General features: G+C 42.9%; 1 protein-coding gene across 1 annotated transcript in view; it reads right to left on the bottom strand.

The window, feature by feature from the left end:
* The window catches only part of LOC126475036 (cholinesterase-like), a 157744-nt gene that overhangs the window by 6741 nt on the left and 124439 nt on the right, over window positions 1–26564 (bottom strand). The window contains exons 8-10 of the mRNA XM_050102581.1: window positions 22790–22971; window positions 18362–18491; window positions 8306–8438 (exon numbers count right to left, since the gene is read on the bottom strand). Coding sequence (XP_049958538.1) covers window positions 8306–8438; window positions 18362–18491; window positions 22790–22971 — 445 coding nt within the window. The remainder of the gene's footprint in view (window positions 1–8305; window positions 8439–18361; window positions 18492–22789; window positions 22972–26564) is intronic.

The following is a 26564-nucleotide window of genomic DNA, read 5'->3' as shown; positions in this document are numbered from 1 at the left end:
CTTAACTATTCTTCAAACCAGAATCGTGTGCAAGCAGCTCTGTGAACACACTGACGCCATCTTCGAACGCGGGAGTGTCCACAGCATACGCATCATCAAGATCTAGAACACAGGGCCACACCGGGTCACTACTAATGCTATAATAAACGTTGTCGTTCACCTTAACATTACCCTCAATACGTTGACTCTAGTGATGGTACGAAAAACACCCGCAAAACATTACAGGACCACCTCCTACCATAACTACTCTAGCGTACTCTCGCGTACACCGTGCGTTATAGCTGTCACCACGTCGTTGATGCTAGTTCAGACTGAACTGAATTCATCGACAGTGGCAATTTCTATTAGTAATATTTAAAAAATAGCCATAGGTTGCATAATAGACGTTATTAACTAAGGAACAACGTGTTTCGTTCGTATAGGACATCTTCAGGTTATGTTAAAAAATCAGAAATTTTCTGCCAAGAAGCATTCGTCACAGAGGCAAGCTACTAAATAAAAATTGTCGAAAGGCAGCTTCATGAAGACGCTATTATGTCGGTCTTGGTCTGCGAGAGGTTATTTCATTCGGTATCATACCTCCTCACGGATGCTTTTTGGAAGAAAATTTCTGACCTTTCGATATAACATGATGACGCGCTATTCGGGCCATACGCGTTGTACTTAAGTTAATAAGGAATATTTTACTTTTACGACTGTTTTTAAGCAGTAGCAATATGGCGTCGGTTCACCACCACACCAATATGGAATTTCTAATTCCAATCGGTTCTCAAGCCAAGCGCCAGTGAAAAAGTAACACTCGTCTTTTTACAGTGGATAGTCTCATGTTAACAAACCTAAATTTTTGTAAAATCTTCTCTGAATCCCACCATTAGAGTTTACGTTATATTGTAAGACTGTTTCTTCATTTCATCAGTTTTCAACCAGAAGAATTCAGTTTTAGCTGTAGCGATATATTCCTGTTTGCCATGGAGTGAAAAGGACTTTCCTGAGTTATTGAAACACACTGTGTTACTAAATCGTAAGGTCGCAAATTCGCGAAGTACAACAAGTAGCTGGCGTTTATAAACACATTTTTCTCAATATAACTGATAAGAAATACATCTCGGCAAACAGCTAGCTGAATTACATTAGAAGAAAGAACACCATCGAAAAAGCTGTGAGACAGTAGATCTGCCATTTAAGTCAGTGCGCTGGTATCCATCTCACTGTGACAAGCATATCCGTAGCGTTTATCGACCTTGCAAAGTCGATAATGATACATAGGGTGTTTAAAAATTTCACCGTAAAACTTGGAAGGTATATAGAGTGTTTTAAGGAACAAAACGAGGTCAGGAGCGTGTGTTCGGAAACGTCATCCGACACCCCACGTCAAAGTACTTATGTCCGTGTATGCATATATAGGGTGATTCCGAGGTGATGCTACGTATTTCAGAGATTATGGAGAAGGTTCAATTTGACGTAACGGGCCCTGGTCTGGACACGACAGAGTCGAAAATTACAAGCCACTATCTTTGTGGCAACTCACAGCGTAATACATGTACTGGTACCGTTGTTGCCAAGATTGTAGGGTAAGAAACTTCGAGAGGTGACAGTATGGACCAAAACAAGGTTAAAAAATCTAAGAAGGTGAACTTACGTTCCATTCTTTAAGAGCTATGAGCATTTGCTCAATAGGGGAGATGCTTTTCACTACAGCGAAGATAAGCAAGTGCTTACAACTCCTCAGATATGCGTTGTAGAGCCCATGTTTACTATACATTTGTTCTTGTTTTCGTCCGTATTAAAACCTCTGACGGTTATCTATCATAAATTCTTAGCAGAAACAGTGTCGGTACACGCATTCCTCTGGCAGGGGTATTAAACAGATTTTCGTTTATAACTTTCCATTCCTTCGTTCCTGAACCAGGGTCCCATACCTCAAACTGATACGTAACCTCATCACGGAATCACCCTATTTGTACTTACGTTTAAGATACGTGGCGGTAAAAGTACGTATGGCATGAGTGCACATCAAGTTTTCAGTCCCGACGTACACATTCATGCACATCAGGGCTTTGTAGTGTCATCCTGCCAAGTGTTTCCCCGAATTGAGACCTGATATGTGCGACCGTGCACGTCATGCGGTTTCCGTTTTTGCCACTAGGTGGAAGTCAGTTTCAGCGGGTTTTCTCGAATTTTGCAACTTCAGATCTGAAGGATGGCGAGAAGAGTAAATTCAGTTTTAATATTCGTTTTTTAATTCTATTATTGTTTTTATCTTGTTTTTTACTCCAAACAAGACATCAAGGAAGTGATATGTGCATGCAATTAAAACGATTGTTTCGTAGTTTTACAAACATCGACTGTTGAATTTGAAGTACACACTCATGTAAATCAGGTCTTAGTCACCTGGTAGTTTTATTCTTCGTCGTGTGCTCCAAGTGGATTTTAAGTGTGTTGTTTCGGAGTGTTTTTAATACTGTGGGGAACTTTTAACCTGTGCCTGCACATTCAGTGTCTTCTCTGTGTTTTAAGACTCGCCAACTGTGTTTTTGAACTTTCTGGTGACTTTTTTAACTGTCCCCCATGAACGTCTACATGTCAGTGTATATTTACCTCCATTTTCTCCCCTTACTCTGTTTTATGTTCCCCTTTTTTATCTCCTTATGTATGTATCATTTTATTCTTGTTTTAGTTGTCGTGTCACTCGGCTGAAGAGCGGCGGATTGTGCCGCTGGCAGCCCTCCCCTGCCCATATGGGGCAGGGGAATGAAATCACAATAAATAAAAAAAAAATAAGACAGATCCCCTTGCGAAATCGTAATTTAAAACGTAATTTGAATTAAAATCTGAAAATTTAGCTACTTATACTGTGGATGAGGAGTAAAGTCGTTGTTGGTGTAATAGGTAGCGTGCTGTCTTGGTGACTTAGGTTTTGGGTTTTAGCTTTGCTAAAATCTCCTAAGATTTTTATTTTTGTTATTAGTTTCAGTTTCATTTCTTTATTCAGTTTCTTCAACAGTTACCTTCACTTCATTTAATTTTCGCTTCTCAGTTCTGACAGACGATGAAATTATAAAACTAGTTGAGACGAGTGACTTGAGTTCCTTGTCAGACGAAGATGAGGATTCCGTTCATGAACTTCAAACTCCACCTGAAAGAATTGGTGTGCTTGAAATTGAAGAATGCAATGTGGATCTTACTCCTGAGTCTGACAATGACGCACGCACTGTCGTCTACTAAGGTGGAGGCTATCTAAGTAGGCAGTACATTGGTGTAGTTCTGTGTGTCATCTGACACGATTTAGGTCAGTATTTTTCAGTGGTACTCAAAAATGGTTCAAATGGCTCTGAGCACTATGGGACTTAACATCTGAGGTCATTAGTCCCCTAGAACATAGAACTACTTAAACCTAACTAACCTAAGGACATCACACACATCCGTGCCCGAGACAGGATTCGAACCTGCGACCGTGGCGGTCGCACTGTTTCAGTCTGAAGCGCCTAGAACCGCTTGGCCACAAAGGCCGGCTCAGTGGTACTATTTGTTTGCAGAATGTGTAATCGACAACCTTCTGACGACAACTTTGGAGATCAGACAGATGGTGAAATGAGAAATCCTTCACAGTTTTTCTTCGAGTACTTCGCTAAAAATTTCTAGAAAACCGTTGCAAGATAAACTAATGTATATTATTGCCGAAAGAAGTCAAAAATTCTTGATACAAATACTAATGAAATTTTGTACATTGTCGGCATTGAGATACTGATGGGTACATTGAAATTGCCCCAGAATATGCAACTTGATATCCCCCTTGTATTATCAACCGCGACAAGAGATAACTACTACAAATTACGGAATAAGCTGCATTTTGTAAATAATTTGGAAGGTCATGACCCAAATGACAAACTCTGGAGGGTTAGACCAGTAACTGATGCTTTTAGAATTAAACGTATTAGTTTACCCAGGTCTCAACACTAGTCTGTGTATGAACAGATGATTCCATTCACGGGGAGGTGTATTATGCGGACTTATGAACCTTCCAGACCTTATCCACTAGGCCTCAAAAATTATATTTTGGTGTGATCAAATGGACTTCTCCTTGATTTTTCTATATAGACTGGCAAAGGAACAATTCCTGCAAGCTATCAAAAAGAACATGGCCGGCGAGCGGGTATACTCAAACTACCGGCTAGAACTGTACCCAATGATTAAAATCATGTAATTTACAGCGATAGATTTCCTACCAGTACAAAACCTATTCATCTTTTACTAGATAATATATTTCAGACAGGAACTGTGATGGCCAATAGAATAAAAGAAGTAGCTCCTAAGTTCAAGAGAGATCAGGAGCTTTAGCGGGGACGATGGGCTGACTATGTAAGAGAGGGCCAAGAAGTTTGCGCCCTTAAATGGAAGGACAATAAATCCATAATTTTGTTTTACGTGCATAGGGAGCGAACCAGAGGGTACCTGAAAACGACGTTGTAATACAGAAAAACAACGGTTAGTGTCAACCAGCTATCATCAAAAGTCATAATCGCAATATGGGTGGCACTGATCTTTTTGATAGATACATGGCATACTACAGGTCAAACATCAGGACAAAAATGTGGTCTGTCAGAGTATGCAACCACTTCACTGATTTAGCCATAATTAATTCATAGATTGTGTACAAAAGGTGTTGTCAAAAAGAAGGGATACCAAAAGAAAAGTGGATCTCTCTAACTTCAGAATTCACTTGGCCCATGACTTGGTAAAGGCTTCAAAAATTGTAGAGTCACTGGAACTATCGAAAGAAACTTCTCCGAGTGTGACACAGGAGTACGTCAGCAGTTCTGATAAAGATGAGCAGCATCAGCCCACAAAACGAAGTCTAATTGTAACAGCCAATTAGAGAAAGCAGATATGACAGGGTTGACCACCTTCTTGAAGATACTGAGAGTAGTTTTGCCTCAAGGTGTCGGTTACCAGTGTGAAAGTCACGTTCTCGCATAGTGTGTGAAAGGTGCAAAGTTTATTTGTGCGTATTAAAAACAATTGTTTTGCTAAATTCCATAAGCATGAGAAGTAATGTGTTCATAAAATGTAATGTTTACATAAAAACGAGAAGTAGGGTGTACATTTTTCATTGTAAATAAAATTATGAGAGTGGTATGAGATCGGCATTTTTTCTCTGTCAAGCCCCAGTGTACACATATGTGTACATTCAGTTATTCAAACATTATGTAAAATAAAATTTCAAAATTTGTTTTTTCGTACTACTTTGAGATCAACTGCACCAAAAAAAGCAACTGAAATATATCTCCATTCTTTCTTTATCTTCGGGACTGAAGGGGCTAAAGCAGAAGTTCACCATTCTTCCGTCAAGCAGCGCATGCGTCATCATGTCCTTAATTTTTTACTGGAAACTCATGGGAGTCGGGCGCTTACACATGGAGAAAACGCTGCAAGTCACTTTCGTACGTTTCGATGTAGGATTTGAATAATTCGACTAAGAGTTAGGTGAACCTAGATGTATTTAAAAATTAGATAAACTCATTACCGGATCTGGCGGCTGTAAGCTTCCATTGTCCATGACTTTAGTTGTGTGTTATCTGTAGCTCGTCGATAGTGAAAATAGTGAAATGGGGTAAAAGTATGCAGGTCCGTTGCGGTAGAAGTTCGCAGGGCATACTTTTATCCCATCAAGAAACTATTTGCGAAGTTTTTCATTAGATACCTCATTGTTCACTTTAGAGAACTTAATTTTTCTATTTTGTAATTTTTCTTTCGTTGGGTAATGGTTTTTTCAAACATACCTAACACGCAAACAGACCCCGAATATAAGCACGTCTTACATAGTGGTATTTTCTTTTCAGGAACCGACCGAGAACATGAACGCGACAGCTATTGGCAGAGCCGTTCTACCATGAAGCTCCTGGCTTTATTGAAAACGTAAGCGCGATACGGCAACCATCCAGAGCTATCCCGTTTTCAGAGACTTCCTTAAAAAGACGTCTTACATATCACAGGTAGTGAGAAACTCGGCCGACTCACGAAAATATTTCCATTGGAGGAAGAATAAGTAATAGTGCATTACTGCATTTCCCTCAATAAAAGATTTTTGGCTTTACTCTCACATTATTACGCTATTTACTTTCTGAATTCGCCGAAAAATAAACAGTTGCTAATTTTTTATTTCACATATTTATTTGTAATCCCTTCAGCTGGGTGTAAAATTACGCTCTGCGTACAATTTCCCCATGCCCATGTACTCAAAATTATTTTTCACGAAAACGTTTATTAGTCTTCTAGTAATAATTGGATAGCACTGAAACTGTTACTCAGTGTTACCAATATGTCAAACTAGGTGTTGCATGCTGCCGTTCTTCATCTATATAAACGGTATAAGAGACAATCTTACGCTGTTCGCAGATGTTGCTGTAGATTATCGCGTAGTAAACTTAGGACATCAAAACAAACTGCGAAACGATTTAGAAAAGGTATCTGTTTGGTGCGAAAATTGGCATGTGAGCATAAACAATGAGAAGTGTGAGGTCTTCCACAAGAGTGCTAAAAGGAATCCGTTTAACTTCGGTTACATGATAAATCACTAAAATCTGAATGCCGGAAATTCAAATACATATCTGGGAATTACAATTAGGAACAACTGAAATTGGAAAGACCGCACAGAAAATGTTGTGGGGAAGGCGAACCAAAGACTGTGTTTTATTGGCAGAACACTTAGAAGCTGCAACAGATGTACTAAAGAGACTGCGTACACTACGTTTGTCCACTTTTGGAGTACTGCTGCGCGGTGTGGTATCTTTATCAGATACGTTTAACAGAGTGCATCGAGAAAGTTCAAAGAAGGGCAACACCTTTTGTAGTATCGAAAAATACTGCAAAGAGTATCACTGACGTAATACAGGATTTGAGGTGGACATTATTGGAACAGAGGTGTTTTTTGTTGCGGCGGAATCTTCTCACGAAATGTCCATCAGCAATCTTCTCCTCCGAATGGAAAAAAAATTTTATTTGCGCTGAGTTACGTAAAGAGAAACGACTATCATAATAAAGTAAGGGAAATCAGAACTCTCACGGAAATATACAAGTGTTCGTTTTCTCCGTGCCCTGTCCAAGATTGGAATAACAGAGTAATATTGTCAAGAGGGTTTGATTAACCATCTGCCAGGCAAATTTGCAGAGTATCCATGTAGATATAGACTTAGATGTAGATGTAGTTGATGTAACATTCCTGCAAGTTTTTAAAAACGTTTTGTAAAACAGAAATGCATACTTTTATCCCCCTCTCCCCCCCATACTATACAGGAGCCAATGCCCTGTAACTACGAAGCTGTGTTGCGTCGTTGGTTCAAATGGCTCCGAGCACTATGGAACTTAACTTCCGAGGTTATCAGTCCCCTAGAACTTAAACGTACTTTACCTAAGGATACCACACACATCCATGCCCGGGGCAGGATTCGAACCCGCGACCGTAGCGCCTAGAACTGCACGGCCACTCCGGCCGGCGTTGCGTCGTTGGATGACGTTTCCGGTCACAGATTCCTATCCTCCTTTTCTCTTAATCCATCAAGTGGGACTGTAGCCGGTCAGGTTGTACTTGAATAACGGTGGAAAAACCAGCGGCTTTATTTGAATATAATGTCGTTTATTCTTTTTAAAACATGCTACCAGTTTGAGCTGTCGTCTGACCATGCTGGGCTTGTCACTGCCACAGAAGGTATGGAATGCATTTAATACTGGCCCGCTGCATACAATTCTGTTCATTCACATGAAAACGGTTTTGGATAGAAAGTTATGTTCAGGGCCTGAGGATGACACCATGTGGTGTCGAAACTGGTTGCATATTTTAAAAAGAATAAACGACGTTAGATTCAAATGCAACAGCTGGTTTTGCCGTAACTGTTCAAGTACTATCTTCCTTCTGTTCCTCAAGACACCTTTTACAGACCGTCCAAGTTTCCCGGTGTGATTTTGAAACACTGTGTATCCATCTTTCATTAGCAGCTTTAGGTAATTCATATTCCCCAGTATACGCACTCCACCCGTTCCAGCTACTACCAACTTACATTCCGTTGTGTACTACTGCGCTAGTAATAATTGAGAGCAGGCAGTAATGCGTCTGCGGTGGGAGTAGCCCACGACTTTTAATCGTAGCCTTCCCGGTACAGATTGTTGAAGCTATTAATTTCAACTTCAGCTGCAGCCTTGTATTCAGAAAATGTAAATTTATCAGATACTGCATTGCTGTAAATGTGCACTCTAATTTCGATGTTTTAAATTTTCGATATTCGCAGTTTCAGTCATCGGAAATACCTACCCATACTTTGCGAAGTTCGTCCAAAGACGCAGCATGTTTCTGCGCACTTTGTCTTCTTCTGATTCAGGATCCAAGTTATACTCTGTATCTTTTCTCAAGAACAACATAGGCAACTCTCCTCCATGTGAAACTCCTGAAAGGAGAAAGAAAGGAATGACAGATGGAAAAGATTTGGTTATGTTAACATTGAAACCAGTATACTGAATATGGCAAGCAAGCCGTCGACTTTCTTGCAGTCAAAGAATGACACAAAGCCCGCCCGGCTGGCCATGCGGTCTAACGCACGGCTTTGAAGGCAGGAAGGTGCGCCAGTTCCCAGAACGAATCCGCCCAGCGGCTTTGTGTCGAGGTCCGGTGAGCCGGCCAGTCTGTGGATAGTTCTTAGGCGGTTTTCCATCTGCCTCGGCGAATGCGGGCTGGTTCCCCTTATTCCGCCTCAGCTACAGTATGTCGGCGATTGCTGCGCAAACAAGTTCTCCACGTATGCGTACACCACCATTACCCTACCACGCAAACATAGGGGTTACACTCGTCTGGTGTGAGACGTTTCCTGGGGGGTCCACCGGGGGCCGAACCGCACAATAACCCTGGGTTTCGGTGTGGGGCGGCGGAGGGGTGAAGTGGACTGCGGTAGTCGTCGGGGGGTTCCAGACCACTTACGCTGCGGTGGGGACGGAGCCTCTCCGTCTTTTCCAGGTTCCCAGTTAACATAACATAACATGACACAAACATACACTAGGATTTTACATTTTTACCAATTTTCTTAGAATTAATGACACTCCTGTACATTTAATTCGACATAGATTTGTTGCAGGTTACACTTGTTGTAAGGTAAATCCAGAACTGGTAATCAGAACCAAATATTCTTAATTAGGATCACCATTGCCACACTGACTGAAGCAAAACCATCTATACCTTGGGTTGGATCTTAAACAGATCTCTCGCCCTTTCGTCGCTGAGAGTGAAACGTATTTAAAAAATGATTTCTGCTTTCGTAGCGGAAGTAAAACCTAGGCCACAGCTTTATTTTGAAAATTTAATTTAATACGTTGTATAAAGAGATTGTCTGAAGCACAAAGCTATGTAATTGGTTTACCACAATTCCTTTAACCCATATTACAAATAATGTAACGGTCCTTATCAAAGACAACAATAAAAAATGTTTTGCCACCTTTTGAAAAGGGAGATATGGCCTGTAACTATAAAGGGATCCTATATTTATGTCATGTGCTAATATACTGTATTTAATGACAGAGTATAACCGATAGTGAGTGCTCGGATGCACAAGCTTTACACATAAAAGTAATCACTTAGAGCTTCTTGGTGCTCTCCGTAAGTTCTTCCTCGAAATACGAGTGATGGGCAATGCAGAGGTGAGAAGAAGAGAACCATTGCTCACTGGAGAGAAAGCACAGTGAAAGCTTTATTACTGATACAGGGGAATCATCACCATCCGGTTTTCTAACCTAGAAAAACTCCTCTTTGAGAAAGATAACGGATGAGCTAACCTCTTCACAAGTGAACAACCAGCCTGAAGTCCTCAGAAGACTCGCCAGCGGGGGAATCCCGTTTTGGATAAGCTGGGAGCCGTCAAGCTGTTATTGAAAACCGTGAGAGCACTTGTTACATGAATTTACTGTTCGCAAATGAAATATTTTAGGGACTTTCACTGTCTTTAGCAGAATGTGGGCATGCGGGAGCAAGTAATCAAGGAGAGGAGAATTTCCCAGCCGTCAGTGAATAATATGATCGTAACGACAAAGTTTCAGCACTCGAAAGCACAAGGTGGAGAACATCTATATCATGGCTGGTGAGTCCTTTTCGGTGGAATTTTTCTGTGGAGACACCCAATGAGGATTGTGCATTCATTACGATTCTTTTGAGAGACTTCATGTTGGGTCTTCCTTCAAGACTTAATGGTTAGGACTTAACCTGCGCTGACCCATGGTTCTGAACCGATTCAGTGATGACTTTAGTCTACTCCATGTTGTTCTGATTCCCATTACAGTCTTAACTGTAGCTGCAGCCTCGTATTCTGCCAATGTAAATTTATTAGACACTTCATTGCTATAAATGTGCACTCTAATTTCCATTAATTCAGTCAAGTTAGTCAAATCTCAGTGTCGCTGGCTTTCCGACTGTGGGCGTGACCCGTGACGTCAACGTAATGTTTCGGCTATAAATATTTTATCCGTCGGCTTTCCGATCGCAAAAGGAACCCGCAACATTGGGGAGGCTCTGCCGACTGTTTTACAGCAACACTATTCTTTTCACATTTAATCTAGGCTTAGGAGTGGTTGTGCGCGTAGTAGACACACTTATATTTTTTATTTTTGACAGCTTTTCTTACTTTTTCCTTTTCTCTTTATACCAGATTACTGGAGAAAGTCATTACACGTCTTGAATTATTTATAAATTCTAAATTTTGAAACGTTTATGTAAGAAAGTCAGAAATTAAAAGTATCTTAAAACCTTATGCAGAGTGACCAGGAAAGGTCTCAGAAGCTTTTAAGGGTGTTGCACGATAGGATGTGCCAAGAAATAATTGTTGTGAAAAAACTTCGATGCCTTGGGCAGTTTTTGGTTAACCAGTAAATGCAAGTGGTCCGCCAGAGACCGTGTCGCCAGACACTGGGCTTTTCTTCCCTTATGGGCATCCGCGATTCATCGGCACTGGTGGATAGAAGGTGTCTGAAGCGAAAATTGTAACCAGGAAGAGATTTTTCGGGAAACAATGTCTTCATAGCTTTAAATATAGGCATTTCAAAGCCTAGCACTGCAGTTTCTGGTGACCACCCAAGAACCAATTTTCTGATTCCTGGAAAAGCTTTCACATATATTTTCACTTCTTCTGTAGTTCCGTCGTTAGCACGTATACTGTACAGTTGCCTGAACTGTTTCGAACAACAATCAGATGTCTCGTTAAAAAGAAGGCTTCAATTCTCGCACAGGATTTTATCTGTTTCTTCACAACCGAACACCAGTGTTATTTTCTCCAGAACAGAACCGTCACCAGTTTTCAGAAGACTGTTAAACGAACTCTTCGCCAGGACATGAAGATTTTTTTGACAAGTAATAAGCTGAATCGAGAAATGTAAAAAAAAAGAAAAAAAAAGAAAAATGTGACAGATGATGTTATCTCCAGACTTCTCAAGTTCAATCACCAGGGTTTTCACAACATTCATTCCAAATCAGACGGCTCTCGTGTGTTTCTCCTTCCCCAAATATACTTTCATCTTCCAGCAGTACCTTGTTGCACTGTCACAGATTGTCAATACCTTTAGTACTGATGTACTAGGTTTTGATGGCATGTATGGTCGAAATGAATGTGACATCGAAATGTGACCAACTGTTCATCCACCGTCATGCACCATCCTGGAATCTAAGTATCCCTCAGTTTCCCTCATCTCAGAAACTTCTCTGATTTGTTCCAGTTTGTCATTTGACATATGTTAACATCAGGATATTCCACGGTCAAAGCGCAACACCCTCAGAATAGTATGGAAGCGATTGCGAGACATTGAGCATTGAGCAGTGGTAGCCGTTCTCCACACTTCAAAGGTGAGTGACATCGTCATTTCTTGACTGGTAAACAGTCGGGATCAGAATATAAAACAACTTTTCCACTCCATCCTAATCTATATCCACCTAGGCTTTGTAAACGATTCAACTTTCCTTGTGAGTCCACAAACACACTTTCTCCATTAGGGGTACATGAAAAAACAACACAAAAAAGACTCTTCATTATCACAGATCCTAATCGAATACCTTGTAGGTCCCTGGTCTTCTTTCAGTACATCATTTTCGCACTGCCAACCAGAAATAGCACCCAGAGCATCAGTAGTCCATATTTCATTCCTATTATTAGAAAATTACTACTCGTACCCAACAGAATTTGCACTAATTCCTGACATCATAATCTTCGTGTTGTTCTGGGTTTTTAGCGACTTCTAGCTCACTATGATCATCACTGAAAAATTCAAATTCACTAGGTGGGTTTTCAGAACCAGACGACTGCTGCAACAATTACCTTATCTCGCCATCTAACAGTCCTTTTTGCTGTAACATTTTTTTTTTTTTTTTTTTTTTTTTTGTAGAACAGACAACTGTTATGAAATAATGCACCAAACTAAATATGTGCTTATCACTCGGATGAAGTCTAAGATGCGAGGCAACAATAGCCAATACTGTTACAGACGCTGAGCAGACAGACATTATCACGATTAAAAATTGCGTGTGACAGGACGGGACTGCAAGGCGAGTACTGGAGAAATCAATATGTAAGGTGTCAGGCAAATCCAACACCTTCCATGAAAACCCTGACATGATCAGCAAATCCAGTAGTATGTCACATAGCTCCGAATAAATCGTGACATTAAGTTAACCAAAGTAATACGAGTAACGAGTGAGCAAATGGAATACTACAGACTAACACAAGAATGCCAAAATGCATGTCATACCTTCCCACCGTGAGACAGACGCAGTTAAGAGGGGAGAAACGAGAACAGAAGCCGAGAGCAGAACCGTGTTAAGCTAGAAGGCCCTACGATAAGGGACGGACACCCACGTTGCCAGCTAACCGCTAGGACCACCCCCGAGCCCATGTTAAAAGCTAGACCCCTCCAGAAGAACAGTATAGATCTTACGATAACACAAAAAGGGCCACACCAGCCGCAAGTTTCAGCGTGAGACTTTTCGCGTCTCTGTTACGTTGCAAACGTTAAAAACATTGCCCCAACACGAAAAGTAAATGCCAGGACCACCCCCCAGCCCATGTTAAAAGATAGAGCCCTCCAGAAGAACAGTATAGATCTTACAATAACACTAAAAGGGCCACACCAGCTGCAAGTTTTAGCGTGAGACTTTTTCGCGTCTCTGTTACGTAGAAAACGTTAAAAACATTGCCCCACCACGAAAAGTATAACATTTCTCATGGGGTAGACAGAATTTTTGTAGGTGGAGCTTAAAGTTAACATTGAGACCCTGATTGGTCAGATGAAAACACAGCCAGATAGTTTTTTTTTAAACCAACATCGGTAAATTGTAGTAAGGAGAAGTTAGGAAAGAGATGCTTCTGAGACGGCGAGGTGAGCGGAGCTGTGCTGGCCGCAGTCCCCTGACGAACACTGACAAGGTAATGAACGCACGTGATGATGCATTTTTGAGCTCATAAGGCTTCACTCAGAACTGCAGAAGTCTCATCTGTTACATCCCCTTTTTATGTGATACTAGTATCGATCGTCAATTGAAGCTCATGGTGTTCACATTTGCTGCGTAAGTTAAAATCTGAAACCCGATGATTTTTCTGTTATATAATTATTGAGAAGCCACATCAGCCATTGTAATTTACGACAAGTTAGATAAGTAATTAAAAATAATTGAGGGTCACTGTTGACCATTTTGAGAGTTTTCTCTTTTGTGAAATTTAATTTAAACCTAGATTATAGATGTGATATGGCATAGGTCATCCTTCAATCCATTGTCTCGGTCCGGGGCTCAGTTTTAATCTGCCAGGAAGTTTCATATTAGCACACCCTCCGCTGCAGAGTGAACATCTCATTCTGGAAACATCGCCCAGGCTGTGGCTAAGCCATGTCTCCACAATATCCTTTCTTTCAAGAGTGCTAGTTCTGCAAGGTTCGCAGGAGAGCTTCTGTAAAGTTTGGAAGGTAGGAGGCGAGGTATTGGCAGAAGTAAAGCTGTGAGGACGGGGCGTGAGTTGCGCTTGGGTATCTCAGTTGGTAGAGCACTTGCCAGCGAAAGGCATAGGTCCTGAGTTCGAGTCTCAGTCCGGCACACAGTTTTAATCTGCCAGGAAGTTTCAACGTAATAATAATCATATACTGCCCTCTGAGGGCCAGTGATAGTTAGAGCGTTAACGGCAGGGAGCTATCTTTCTGACGTGACTCGTCTTCAGCCAGACTTTGCTTTCCAAAGCTTAGTCTTTCAGCAGACGGGCCACTGATATGAGGCTCCTTCCTTGGGTTGTAGTTTCAAGGTGAGTGATGCGCAACACAGTGGCCTATCCCTCTTAGCCCCTCCTCATCTGCGGAGACCACACTGGAGGGGGGGTGGGGGCGATTACCAGCCCTCCCTCGTGTTATACCCTTTCTAGTTGGGGACTGTCAGTCAGATATCAGAGGAATAGGTCCTCTTGCTGGAGGTGCCAAACCAGCTACCCCAGCGCCTATGCAGCCAATAGACCTGCTGAGGTCCTGTTTGAGACACAGCACACAAATGCCCTGAATACGCCCACAGCTTCACCACCAAGTCCTGCTTGGGGGTCCACCACCGCCGACAACACTAGGTGGCTGCCAACGTGGCCATCAACATGGACGATAAACTCGTGATGTGGACCAAGAAGGAGGGCCTCTCACTCGCCCAGGCCGAGTTCTTCTATGGGAGGGACTGCCGGTCCTTCTTCACCAACAAGGAGCTCCCTTGCACCTTTCCCGACAGGGTTGACGCCATCAAAGGACTGAGATGGAAGCCTGTACACCACCAGCGCGTGCAGTTTCTGGCCATCCTGCAGGAGAGAGACGAGGAGGGACAGGCGTCCAGTCTAGGGCCAGCGAGGTTGCCGCCGACGACCAGGGAAAGGACAGCACGACACCGCCAGGTATGCCACCGCCAGATGCCAGCGGGGAAGACCTCACAGAGCTTCCTGCAACTGCACAGCGCTTCTTGGCCTGGACCACCACATCATCGGTTTGGGGCTGGGGATACAGCCCGCCACCATCTTGGGCATGCTCCCAGATGCCCTCACCTCTGTCGGCTCCATGGAGGGGGAGATACACAGGTTCACGCCACGCCCCCCACCTAAATAGCAGCAGCCGCCTCAGCGTTGGAGGAAGTATCGCCGGTGGGAGTTCGCACGTACCCAGGAGGCCCTCCAGCGGTCCTGCACATGTGGCGTGTGGGGTCTCCTGCATGGCAGCCTGCTGCGACCACCACCTGACATACCTGTTGTGCACGATTTCTGGGCCGACCTCTTTCAACAGCAGCCACTGTTAACCGCTGGCGCCATTGGTGACCACCTCTTGCTGCACTCGCAGCCGGTTGACTTCAAGTGCCTGTGGAGGCCGGTCACAGCAGAAGAGGTCGCCGCTTCCCTGCTGCCCAGGAGCTCTGCGCCAAGCCTGGACGGCCTAACTCCTGCCGAGCTGCGCCGCCCGCCAAGCAATATGGTGGTTAAGATAATGAATCTCATCCTTCTTGCACGCGCACTCCCTCGCCCCCTCCTTGCCTGGAACACCTTACTCCCCAAAACGGTTGCATCACTGACTTCTATCCCATTACTGTATGCTGAGTACTTCCATAATGGTCTAACCTCACGCCTGATGCGTCTGTGTGCTGTAGATGTACATCAGTGGACCTTCATCCCTCTGGGTGGAACGCTGGAAAACACGTTCATCTTGGACTAGGCTCTCATCGACGCAGTCCGCTCCTGCCATTCTGTCTTTGTTGTGTCTCTCGACGTATCTAAGGTGTTCGACTTGCTAGACCATGCTACCCTACGCACCGTTCTGAAATCGCATGGGCTCCCGAGCGAATTTGCCGACTATGTTGAAAGCTACAGAGGCAGCAAGAGGGTGATAACGGATGGCGGCGGCGTGAGCGTGGCCGTGCAGCAGTCAAAGGGCATCCGTCAAGGGGCGTCCGTCAAGGGGACCCTCTCTCTACCCTACCTTTCAACAAGGCCATGACATAATGCTTAACACCCTGCCTTCCCACACAGGATTCCGGATTTTAGGTCGCAGAGTCAATGATGCGGTCCTCACTGATGATGTCCAGCTGTTTGCATCGACGAAGAGGGGCCTGCAATTCCTCATAGGCGGAGCCATGGCACCCCTCGCCATTTGGGGCTGCATATCAACTTGTGGAAGTGTTTCGTCCCTGCCTTAGTGGCCTCTGGCCACGAGAAGAAGGTGAAGGTAGATGATTCCATCACCTTCACAGCTGGCAGCGCCACCATGCCGGCCCTACGCATGGGTGAGACCTTCCGGTACCTGGGGCTGCAGTTCTCCTCTTATGGTTGGTGCTTGTTCCACCATCGCCGCCATCGTCACCCGGGCACGCCTGAAGCCGCAACAGCGCCTCCTTGCCCTCGTCCACGTGCTGCTGCCGGGCCTGTATCATGGGCTGGCCCTCAGTCGGACCTGGATAAGTGCCTTCAACGCCGCGGACACCGCGAGGCGTGCAGACGTCAGGAGACGGTTCCGCCTCCCAGAGGACACATCCTTGGACTACTTCCACTCTCTTGTAGCCCCCGGGGGCCTTGGCATTCCATCACCCCACTGGATGAGCCTAGCCCCACGGAAGGTCAGACTCCTGACGCTGCAGAGGATGGGGCCAGCTGCAGACGATACAGGCCTGCGCGAGGTGCAGTTTGACGTCGCGGCAATCGAGCGGCACTTGATGTGGGAAGACCATCTCCTCACGACCTCAGAGCAGTTGGAGGAATTGTGGGCGGCCCGTCTACACGTCGCCTTCGATGGTGCGACCCTCTCCGAGTATGCCGCCATCCGGGTTAGCACCAGTGGGTCGCCTATAGCCGTGTCTCCTCTCCGGGCGCAGCTTCATCAACGCCATCCGCGCCTGCATCAACGCCGTGCCCTCCAAGGCGCGGTGTAGACGCCGGCTCGCGGCTGACAACCGATGCCGTGCGGAGGGCAGAGCCTACGATACCGTCGACCACGTCATCCAGGATTGCGGACATTGTCGTGTAATGTCACGACTCTGTTGTGAAGTACGTCGCGCGAGGACTCGTGCAAAGGGGCTTCGACGTCTCGGTGGAGCCCCGTCTTCGAACACCGGAAGGACTCCGAAAGCCTCACATCGTTGTGATCAAAGACGCCCAGGCCTGCGTAGTAGACGCCCAAAAGTACAACACGCCGTCCATCAGGCGTGCCGCCATCGACCTGCGTCCCGGCGTTCAGAGTGTCACCTATTCATCGGCGACCTCCAATTAGAGGGGAACACAGTCCGCGATCAGCCTCATGACGCTGGGCTTTAAGGTGCGCGAGTTCTCCATCATCTCATCTTACGTCGTGCTGCGCATCATTCAGGACTTGTGAGAGTATGACAGCACAGCGTCCAATGCCCAGGGCTGGTGTTGGGTAGGGTGCTGGTCTCTGTCTTCCTGACTCCTGGGGTCCGTCACAGGATCAATACTGTCTTTGTCCTAACGTCGAGTCATTCTCCAAAAGAATGTAGGAGCATCATAACGACAGCTCGCAGAGATTGTTGGCTGCAGTACAGTGACTGCAAAACGACTGGGAGCGAGATCTAAGGACGACACCGTGTCAAGAAGACATTGCACGGTTCCCTGCGAAAGGACTACACTACGAGGGGACCATAGGATTGTTTGACTGGTCCTGACGGACAGACGAATTATAGCAGGGGCAACCTGGGCAGAGGTTACAAGCAAATTGTCACAACGTAACGTCGGGAAGCTTGGTTGTGATCTGCAGTTGCGTTGCGTCTTTTGGTGCTGACTCTACATCACAGTCAGCCAGATTATAATGGGACACTGACTAGGTTTAGGTAGTGCTGAGCGGCGTCTCGTTTCTGTCGATGATATCCGATCGACACAAACGTTTCAGTAGACGATCTGGTTTCGTTCTACACGTCATTTTACGTCATCTGCAATTGCCTAGTGTATACTATTTTTTGAAGCCTTGCGGCGTATTAGTCGTCGAACACAGTTCTTCTTTCTTCACAGTAGCACACTACAGATCAAGAGCGTGAACCGTGGAAACATCAGCATACTAGCCGGCTGTCGTGCTGTGAAGATTCCATCAAAAAGGTTTCGTTCTCTTCCGTGCACTTTTATTCGAACCTCCTTGACGGGCCGCGTGTAGTGGAAGCAAGCGTGCAATTCAGGACGACCTCTGCTGTAGCGGTGGCAGTAGCAGCGGCGGCTTGTGGTAGTTAAACCGCTCACAATTATTGAAAATTATCTTTAGTTTTATTTGTTAAAGCCTGCCAAGCGAAAACAGAAATAATAGTGACATTATCGATATCATCAGGTAGCACAGTGATTATTTTACTCACCCCATGGATTTGTGAGAACGATGTCTCCTCTGTAGTCGAATACATAGAAATAAAGTGTCAAGTTAGAGACCTCGACGACTTTCTTTATCAAAGCGTCGTTGGGATCAGACCACGCGAAGTCTTCGAAAAACTGAAAGGATAGAAATAAATACGACAAATAAACTGTCTTTGCTTCACAGAAGGAAGATGGAAGGGCAAAACGTGAATAAAAATTAAAAGACTGATTTGAACTAACGTAAGCTACTTGGAATCACTGAGCCGTTACTGATCGAACATAATGTCGTAACAGACGTACTTATTGTAAATATTCGCCTGCCTAATTTTCTCTGCCTCGTATACGTTTTACACAAATTTTAAAATGTGCACTTATTGTTTGTCGGAAATGTTTTACTGACAGGTAAAAGTGAGATACGATGGTCTAGCGAAGGCTTATACAATACTAATACATCGACAAAGATCTTCCCAGTTGGGATAAATGGCAAAGACATGCGTGGTATTTACAGCGTCCTTAAACACGAAGTGAAAAATATAAAAATAACAAAAGAAATAGATAACAGTATGTTAAAGAAGGCTATGAGAAGAATTGTGGCTAATTGTAAAAATTATTTACTTGCAACGTCGAATAAGAAACGGAAAAACTGAAACTAAAATTAGTGTATACATACAAAGGCACACATTAATGAAAAACTTTAATGTCAGCAATGACACAGTCCGTTTGGATGAAGGTAACAACAACTTATAACACGTGACTGGAATGGTTGAAATGCTTAACAAAGAATTATGTGTTAAGTGAAGCAAAGATGGAGACACGCAGAAAAGTGTTACAGAATTTTATGCAGCATTGAGGAAGTGATACAACAAGAAAGGAAGTTTCATAGACGTAAATTTGACATCGTCAAATATTGTATTTCAGTTGAAATTCATTTAGCTCTAATTTTTCATAACATTTTCGTCTGATGTGACATCAGAAGTAGTTAACTGAAATATACTGATATATGTTGCTTAAGGAACACCGATAACCTATGCTATCATAATACGTAGAAAGAAAGAACATAAGTAAGAAAGCCTTTGCTATAAGGAATAAAACTTAGGCTGATCATAGTTCAGTCTTCAGGGTTACTTAACGTTGTCTTGTAAGTAATGAAGTAGTGGGAGATGAACACCTTAATACGTAGAAGGCACTGCTGTAGACGTTGTCAACGTTGGGTATCGAGAGATGAAAAGGTTAACATAGGCCAGCAGTGAGAAAACATTCATTAACGTACGGATATGTCTATGTAGAAAAGAATCAGTGATCTCAGATTAATACCAAACATTTTAGTATTAATTAAAGATATGTATTCCATAATTAGCAATTTCTTCATAGTGGTAAGTGTAGCAGTCCTGGGAACTCTATTAATGGTGCTTTATTCCTAACACGTGTGTCGTGTCATCAGTAAACACTTCCGGGCTAAGTTGCCGTGGTCGATCCGTAGAACTTCTTCTCCCTGACGTTTCGTTCTCAACTACGGAGAACATCTTCCGAAGTGAGTCGACTCACTTCGGAAGATGTTCTCCGTAGTTGAGAACGAAACGTCAGGGAGAAGAAGTTCTACAGACCGACCACAGCAACTTAGCCTGGAAGTGTTTACTGATGAAGACGCCGGCCGTGAAAGCCTACATGGGATGATACGTGTGTCGTGTATTACAAAATGTGACAAATCCGACCCCTATGTTTAACGAGGATACTTAGGAAACGAAACTACCTTTTGTAAAAGTTCACAATAGTGAGGTCGTCAACGATACCCGATGCTGTGTATTTCGACAATATCGAAACTAGGAAGGGTTGTAGGTAATTCACAACCATTTCAATAAAGCTAACAAAACTGATGTCCTACCCGAACAGGCAACCATATGTTGTTGGATATAACTCTTTTTATTAGACAATGAAAAGCGCAAAATAACGGAAAGTTGTTTACAAAGGATTCCTGTGCCGGTGTATGAGTTCCAAGTCGATTTCAGTGTAGGGAATAGGGATTCTGGCGACTAAGTCAGCTAAGCATGTAGTTACGTAACTTTGTACTTATGAAAACAGTTGGGCATCGATCAAAAATGGTCCCACAAAAACACACGCACGTATTAGACTAGAAGTTGTGCCGTACCATAATGTCAATTCATTATCAGACGTGTTTATTAACGCACAAGGCTTTCGCAACTTTTCAAAGGAATCTTTAGTGATGGCGGCTGGCTTTCTTCAATCCGAAGCTCGACTTTTGATTAGTTTCAGACAATTTTACGACAACCACTTAGATAACAACCTAAAACGTAACAAACATTAAACCTCGAACGAATCTATAATTCTGCAGGGATATGTAAGCTATAGTTGAATCTCCTGATTTTTTTAATTGAAAACGCTCAAGCTACAACAGTTTGGAGCTACTGTAAGTTTTCCTTATCCCTAGCAGTACCAACGCATTATCCATAAGCTACATTACCACGGTGGGATACGTCATGCCCGCTATGAAGAAATAATGAATTATGAATAGGTTCCAGAGCACGAAAATATCTTTTAGCACATTCTTAGCGATATCAACGCACTTTAATAATGTACACTACCGACCGGCAGGGGGAGGCGAGAGGGGTGTGAGGCGAAGGTTATTTTAAGCCAGCATAAAAATATTTAAAAAGGTAACATTCGTTAAGATTTTGATGTCTAAGTAATGTCTTGAACATAGAATACTCAATATGACTTACACGGAGGAAAGTGACATTTACTACTACGACATACATTTTTGGGTTAGGTTTAACAGAAAAAAATTATGGAATCTGCTAGAAGAATTCATTAAAAATTATAAGCCATTTTTTCAAAATTTTAAAATTTAATGTAAATGACTACATTACAATATTTTCAAGAGGTTGGCACACAATACCCCCTCCTCCTTGGTGCGGTAAAGGTTAAGCAAAGTTGCTTCACGAATGAAAAACGGGATTGTAGATTTTTTTCCGTATTGTCATATTTTGAAATTTTTCTGTTGTAGGTTGCGGACTATTTTTGTAAAATTCTCAGGTATTTCTCCGGAGTTTGTTGTGAGAGTACTTTCTAATCTCAGTATGCCATGTGCGGCAAGTTCACTACGTGCACCAAATTCGCGGAAGACCCGTTGTTTTTCGGTCAGAAGACGCCAAACAAGTAGCTAATATTCAGTACATGAATGATGTCTTTCCTCACCGATTCAGTATCCAGTTTTGCAGAAAAAGTTTCATGCTATATTCCGATACACTCGGCGCAGAGTTTATCATCTTTCCCGAGTCGTTTTGATTAACTGAAGTAGAGTTTTGTTGTGGTCGTATATGCCACAAGTATGCACTGAATTGATGACCAAAATTGTTGTTCGATGGGGGACGAAAGCATTAGTAGATAAGGGGATGGGCTACATTTATCGTCTTTCTCCTTGGGATAATTAGATCACTTGAAAATTCTGTACACAAGAACCTCAGTACGTTTGTTATATGTTTTCTGTATTACCACTGTAGACTGGATATGCGATTTTTATATCGAACATGTTCCTTTATTTAATACTTTTAATACAGCAATAAATATTTGTCATCGGTAGAGGTCTCTGAAAAACTTTTTCATGTTTTTGGAAGAGTCACGGACGATTAAGAGCTCGCCTTGTTCTTAAATTGTTAAATAGCTAAAAGTAACACTCTTATAACACTCTTTTATGGTACTCGTACTACGGAAGGTGCTTATGTATCTGACGGTTACAACCGTTTTAGGATAGTCCGTACACTTCTCTCTGATGGGAAGTTCTGTGTGCAGTTACTTGGCTGATCAGGTATTCTGTAAGCTAGTACTTCGTTCACTACTACAGGAAGTAGCTGTATAGAATGCCCTCCGGAAGTAAAGTCAGATGGCTTCAAATGTTCCAAAATTGTACAAGAGAATTTCGTTGCTGATAGAGACGACCTTTGGTTCACCGAATTACCTTAACTGATGCCACAGGGGGAGCAATTTTTTTCTCTTAATCTATGCAGATTTGCACACGTGGGGTGAATTTCTAATCCGTCATTAATATCGATCACATCGGACCTCGTACAACTGAAAAGAGGCACTGTGTTAAATTACTCTGAAGAGAAAAAATTTTAGATGATCAGTTTGACATCAGCTCTGGCATTTTTCGTGCTCCCACTATCATCAACGAGTGATTGAGCAGATTTTTATCTACAACTATTGGTCAGGTCAGTAGCAAAATTAGAATTCGTTGGGCAATCGTATTGGTCTTGTTAGCGATATTTGGTTGCATTGAGCTTCCGTTTGTCGGCAACGCTTTGACTTTCTTTAAATCCACATCGAGCAACCACATTGAGAGACCGAACACTTTTATTCACATTGAATAGATAACCATGAAAATAAGGAAGTAGTGTTAGTACTAACTAATTACTCACAGGGATCAGAGTGTCTGGGTCGTCGGCAGAAATGGTGTTGTTGCCGAAGTAGAAGTCTTTCACCGTCCAGGCGGCCTCTGTCTGCTGTTCCACGGTAGGCAGGTGTAAGCTGGGACCTATCACAGCCGCGAAGTCTTTGTTCAAACCGGCTATCAGTTCCGGTCTCCCAAGAAGAATGTATCCTGAAATAAAACTAAAAAGAATCACCTAGAGCAAAGAACTACGATGTGTAGAATGACTAGGACTGTAACTACGAAGCAGACTCAACAAACGCCCAGTCGTCTGACGAGCACAATACACATACACTTTACCGAAGTGGGCAAGAGTGAAGATAAATCGATTAATACGGGAGAGAGTGTGTTCACACTAAGGAATACTGACACTAGACAACATTTACCAACATAGAACCCGTCTCAGATTTATAAACATCTAATAGCAAAATTCAGTAACTTGGAAAACGAAATAGGCACACATAAAGGACAGAGAAACCAACCTCCGAGACAACTTGCACGTTGACACATAATATAGGGTGTTACCGTAAGAGCGTGCAAAAGTTTAACTGCACGTGAAGGATGTTCCACTGATAAATTTGAGGTAGGGAACCTGGGATCGGGAAGGCAGCTTAAGGAGATAATACTACGTACTTTTTTATTTGCGCTAGTTACAGTTAACGGCAAATATCTTAATTGACATAATTAACGTACTGTTTGTATTTTGTCTTACAAAATATCTTCAAACTGACGGCCATCAACCTCAATGCAAGCATGACATCGGGGAACAAGTTTGTGACACCTCCTCCTAACATATATCCCTAATGTGTTTCGAATAATATCACAGGCAGCTAATTTCATATCCGTATCCACTGAATCATGGACCTTGCCATTGGTGGGGAGACTTGCGTGCCTCAGCGATACAGATAGCCGTACCGCAGGTGCAACCAAAACGGAGGGGCATCTGTTGAGAGGCCAGACAAACCTGTGGTTCCTGAAGAGAGGCAGCAGCCTTTTCAGTAGTCGCAGGGGCAACAGTCTGGATGACTGACTGATCTAGCCTTATAACACTAACCAAAACGGCCTTGTGGTGCTGGTACTGCGAACTGCTGAAAGCAAGGGCAAACTACAGCTGTCATTTTTCCCGAAGGCATGCAGCTTTACTGTATGGGTAAATGATGATAGCGTCCTCTTGGGCAATGTGTTCCGGAGGTAAAATAATCCGCCATTCGGATCTCCGGGTGGAGACTACCCAAGAGGATAGCGTTATCAGGATAAAGAAAACTAGTGTTCTACGGATCGGAGCATGGACTGTCAGATCCCTTAATCGGGCAGGTAGGTTAGAAAGTTTAAAAAGGGAAATAGTTAGGTTAAAGTTAGATATAGCGAGAATTAGAGAAGTTTGGTGGTAGGAGGAACTATACTTTTGGTCAGGTGAATACAGAGTTATAAATACAAAATCAAATAGGGGTAATGCAGGAGTAGGTTTAATAATGAATAAAAGAACTTGGAGTGCGGCTAAGTTACTACAAACAGCACAGTGAACGCATTATTGCGACCAAGATAGACACGAAGCAAACGCCTACTACAGTAGTACAAGTTTACAAGCCAACTAGCTCTGCAGATGACGTAGAAATTGATGAAATGTTGTTGTTCTTGTGGTCTTCAGTCCTCAGGCTGGTTCGATGCAGCTCTCCATGCTTCTCTAACCTGTGGAAGCTTCTTCATCTCCCCGTACCTACTGCAACCTACATCCTTCTGAATCTGCTTAGTGTATTCATCTCTTGGTCTCCCTCTACGATTTTTATCCTCCATGCTGCCCTCCAATACTAAATTGGAGATCCCTTGATGCCTCTGAATATGCCCTACAAAGGGATTCCTAATACTAGTCACGTTGTGTCACAAATTTTTCTTCTCTCAAATTCCATTCAATATCTCCTCATTAGTGATGTGGTCTACCCATCTAATTTTCATAATTCCTCTGTAACATCAGATTTTCAAAACTTCTATCCTCTTCTCGACTAAACTATTTATCGTCCACGTTTCACTTCCATATATGGCTACACTCCATACAAGTACTTTCAGAAACGACTTCCTGACACTTAAATCTATACTCGACGTTAACGAATTTCTCTCCTTCAAAAACGCTTTTCTTGCCATTGCCAGTCTACATTTTATATCCTCTCTACTTCGACCATCAGCAGTTATTTTGCTCCCTAAATAGGAAAACTCCTTTACTACTTTAAGTGTCTCATTTCCTAATCTAATTCCCTCAGCATCACCCGACTTAATTCGACTGCATTCCATTATAATCCTTTCGCTTTTGTTGATGTTCATCTTATATCCTCCTTTCAAGACGCTGTCCATTCCGTTCAACTGCTCTTCCAAGTCCTTTGCTGCCTCTGATAGAATTACAATGTCATCGGTGAACCTCAAAGTTTTTATTTCTTCTCCATGGATTTTAATGCCTACTCCGAATTTTTCTTCTGTTTCCTTTACTGCTTGCTCAATATACAGATTGAATAACATCGGGGAGAGCTATAACCCTGACTCACTCCCTTCCTAACCACTGCGTCCCTTTCATGTTCCACAACTCTTATAACTGCCGTCTGGTTTCTGTACAAATTGTAAATAGCCTTTCGCTCGCTGTTTTTTACCTCTGACACCTTCAGAATTTGAAAGAGAGCATTCCAGTCAACATTGTCAAACGCTTTCTCTAACTCTACCAATGCTAGAAACGTAGGTTTGCCTTTCCTTAATCTATCTTCCAAGATACGTCGTATGGTCAGTATTGTTTTACGTTTTCCAATATTTCTACGGAATCCAAACTGATCTTCCCCGAGGTCGGCTTCTACCAGTTTTTCCATTCGTCTGTAAAGAATTGGCGTTAGTATTTTGCAGCCGTGACTTATTAAACTGATAGTTTGGTAATTTCCACATCTATCACCACCTGTTTTCTTTGGAATTGGAATTATTATATTCTTCTTGATGTCTGAGGGTATTTCGCCTGTCTCATACATCTTGCTCACCAGGTGGTAGAGTTTTGTCAGGAATGGCTCTCCCAAGGCCGTCAGTAGTTCTAATGGCATTTTGTCTACTCCCGGCGCCTTGTGTCGACTCAGGTCTTTCATAGCTCTGTCATTTCATCGTCATCTACATCCTCTTCCATTTCCATGATATTGATCCTAAGTACATCGTCCTTGTATAGACCCTTTATATACTCGTTCCACCTTTCTGCTTTCCCTTCTTTGCTTAGAACTGGTTTTCCATCTGAGATCTTGATATTCATACAATAGTTCTCTCTTCTCCAAAGGTCTCTTTAATTTTCCTGTAGGCAGAATCTATCTCGCCCCTAGTGAGATAAGCCACTACATCCTTACATTTGTCCTCTAGACATCCCTGCTTAGCCATTTTGCATTTCCTGTCGAACTCATTTTTGAGACGTTTGTAATCCTTTTTGCCTGTTTCTTTTACTGCAGTTTTATATATTCTCCTTTCATCAGTTAAATTCAATATACTGTTACCCAAGGATTTCTACTAGCCCTCGTCATTTTACCTACTTGATCCTGTGCTGCCTTCACTTTTTCATCCCTCAGAGCTACCCATTCTTCTTCTACTGTATTTCTTTCCTCCATTCGTGTCAATTGTTCCCTAATGCTCTCCCAGAAACTCTCTACAACCTCTGGCTCTGTCACTTTATCCAGGTCCCATCTCCTTAAAGTCCCACCATTTTGCAGTTTCTTCAGTTTTGATATCCAGTTCATAACCAATAGATTGTGGTCAGA

Source organism: Schistocerca serialis, chromosome 4 (assembly GCF_023864345.2).
Source record: "Schistocerca serialis cubense isolate TAMUIC-IGC-003099 chromosome 4, iqSchSeri2.2, whole genome shotgun sequence".
Lineage (NCBI taxonomy): Eukaryota > Metazoa > Arthropoda > Insecta > Orthoptera > Acrididae > Schistocerca > Schistocerca serialis.
Note: the sequence above shows the minus strand (reverse complement) of the source record. Positions and strands in the feature narration are given on the sequence as shown.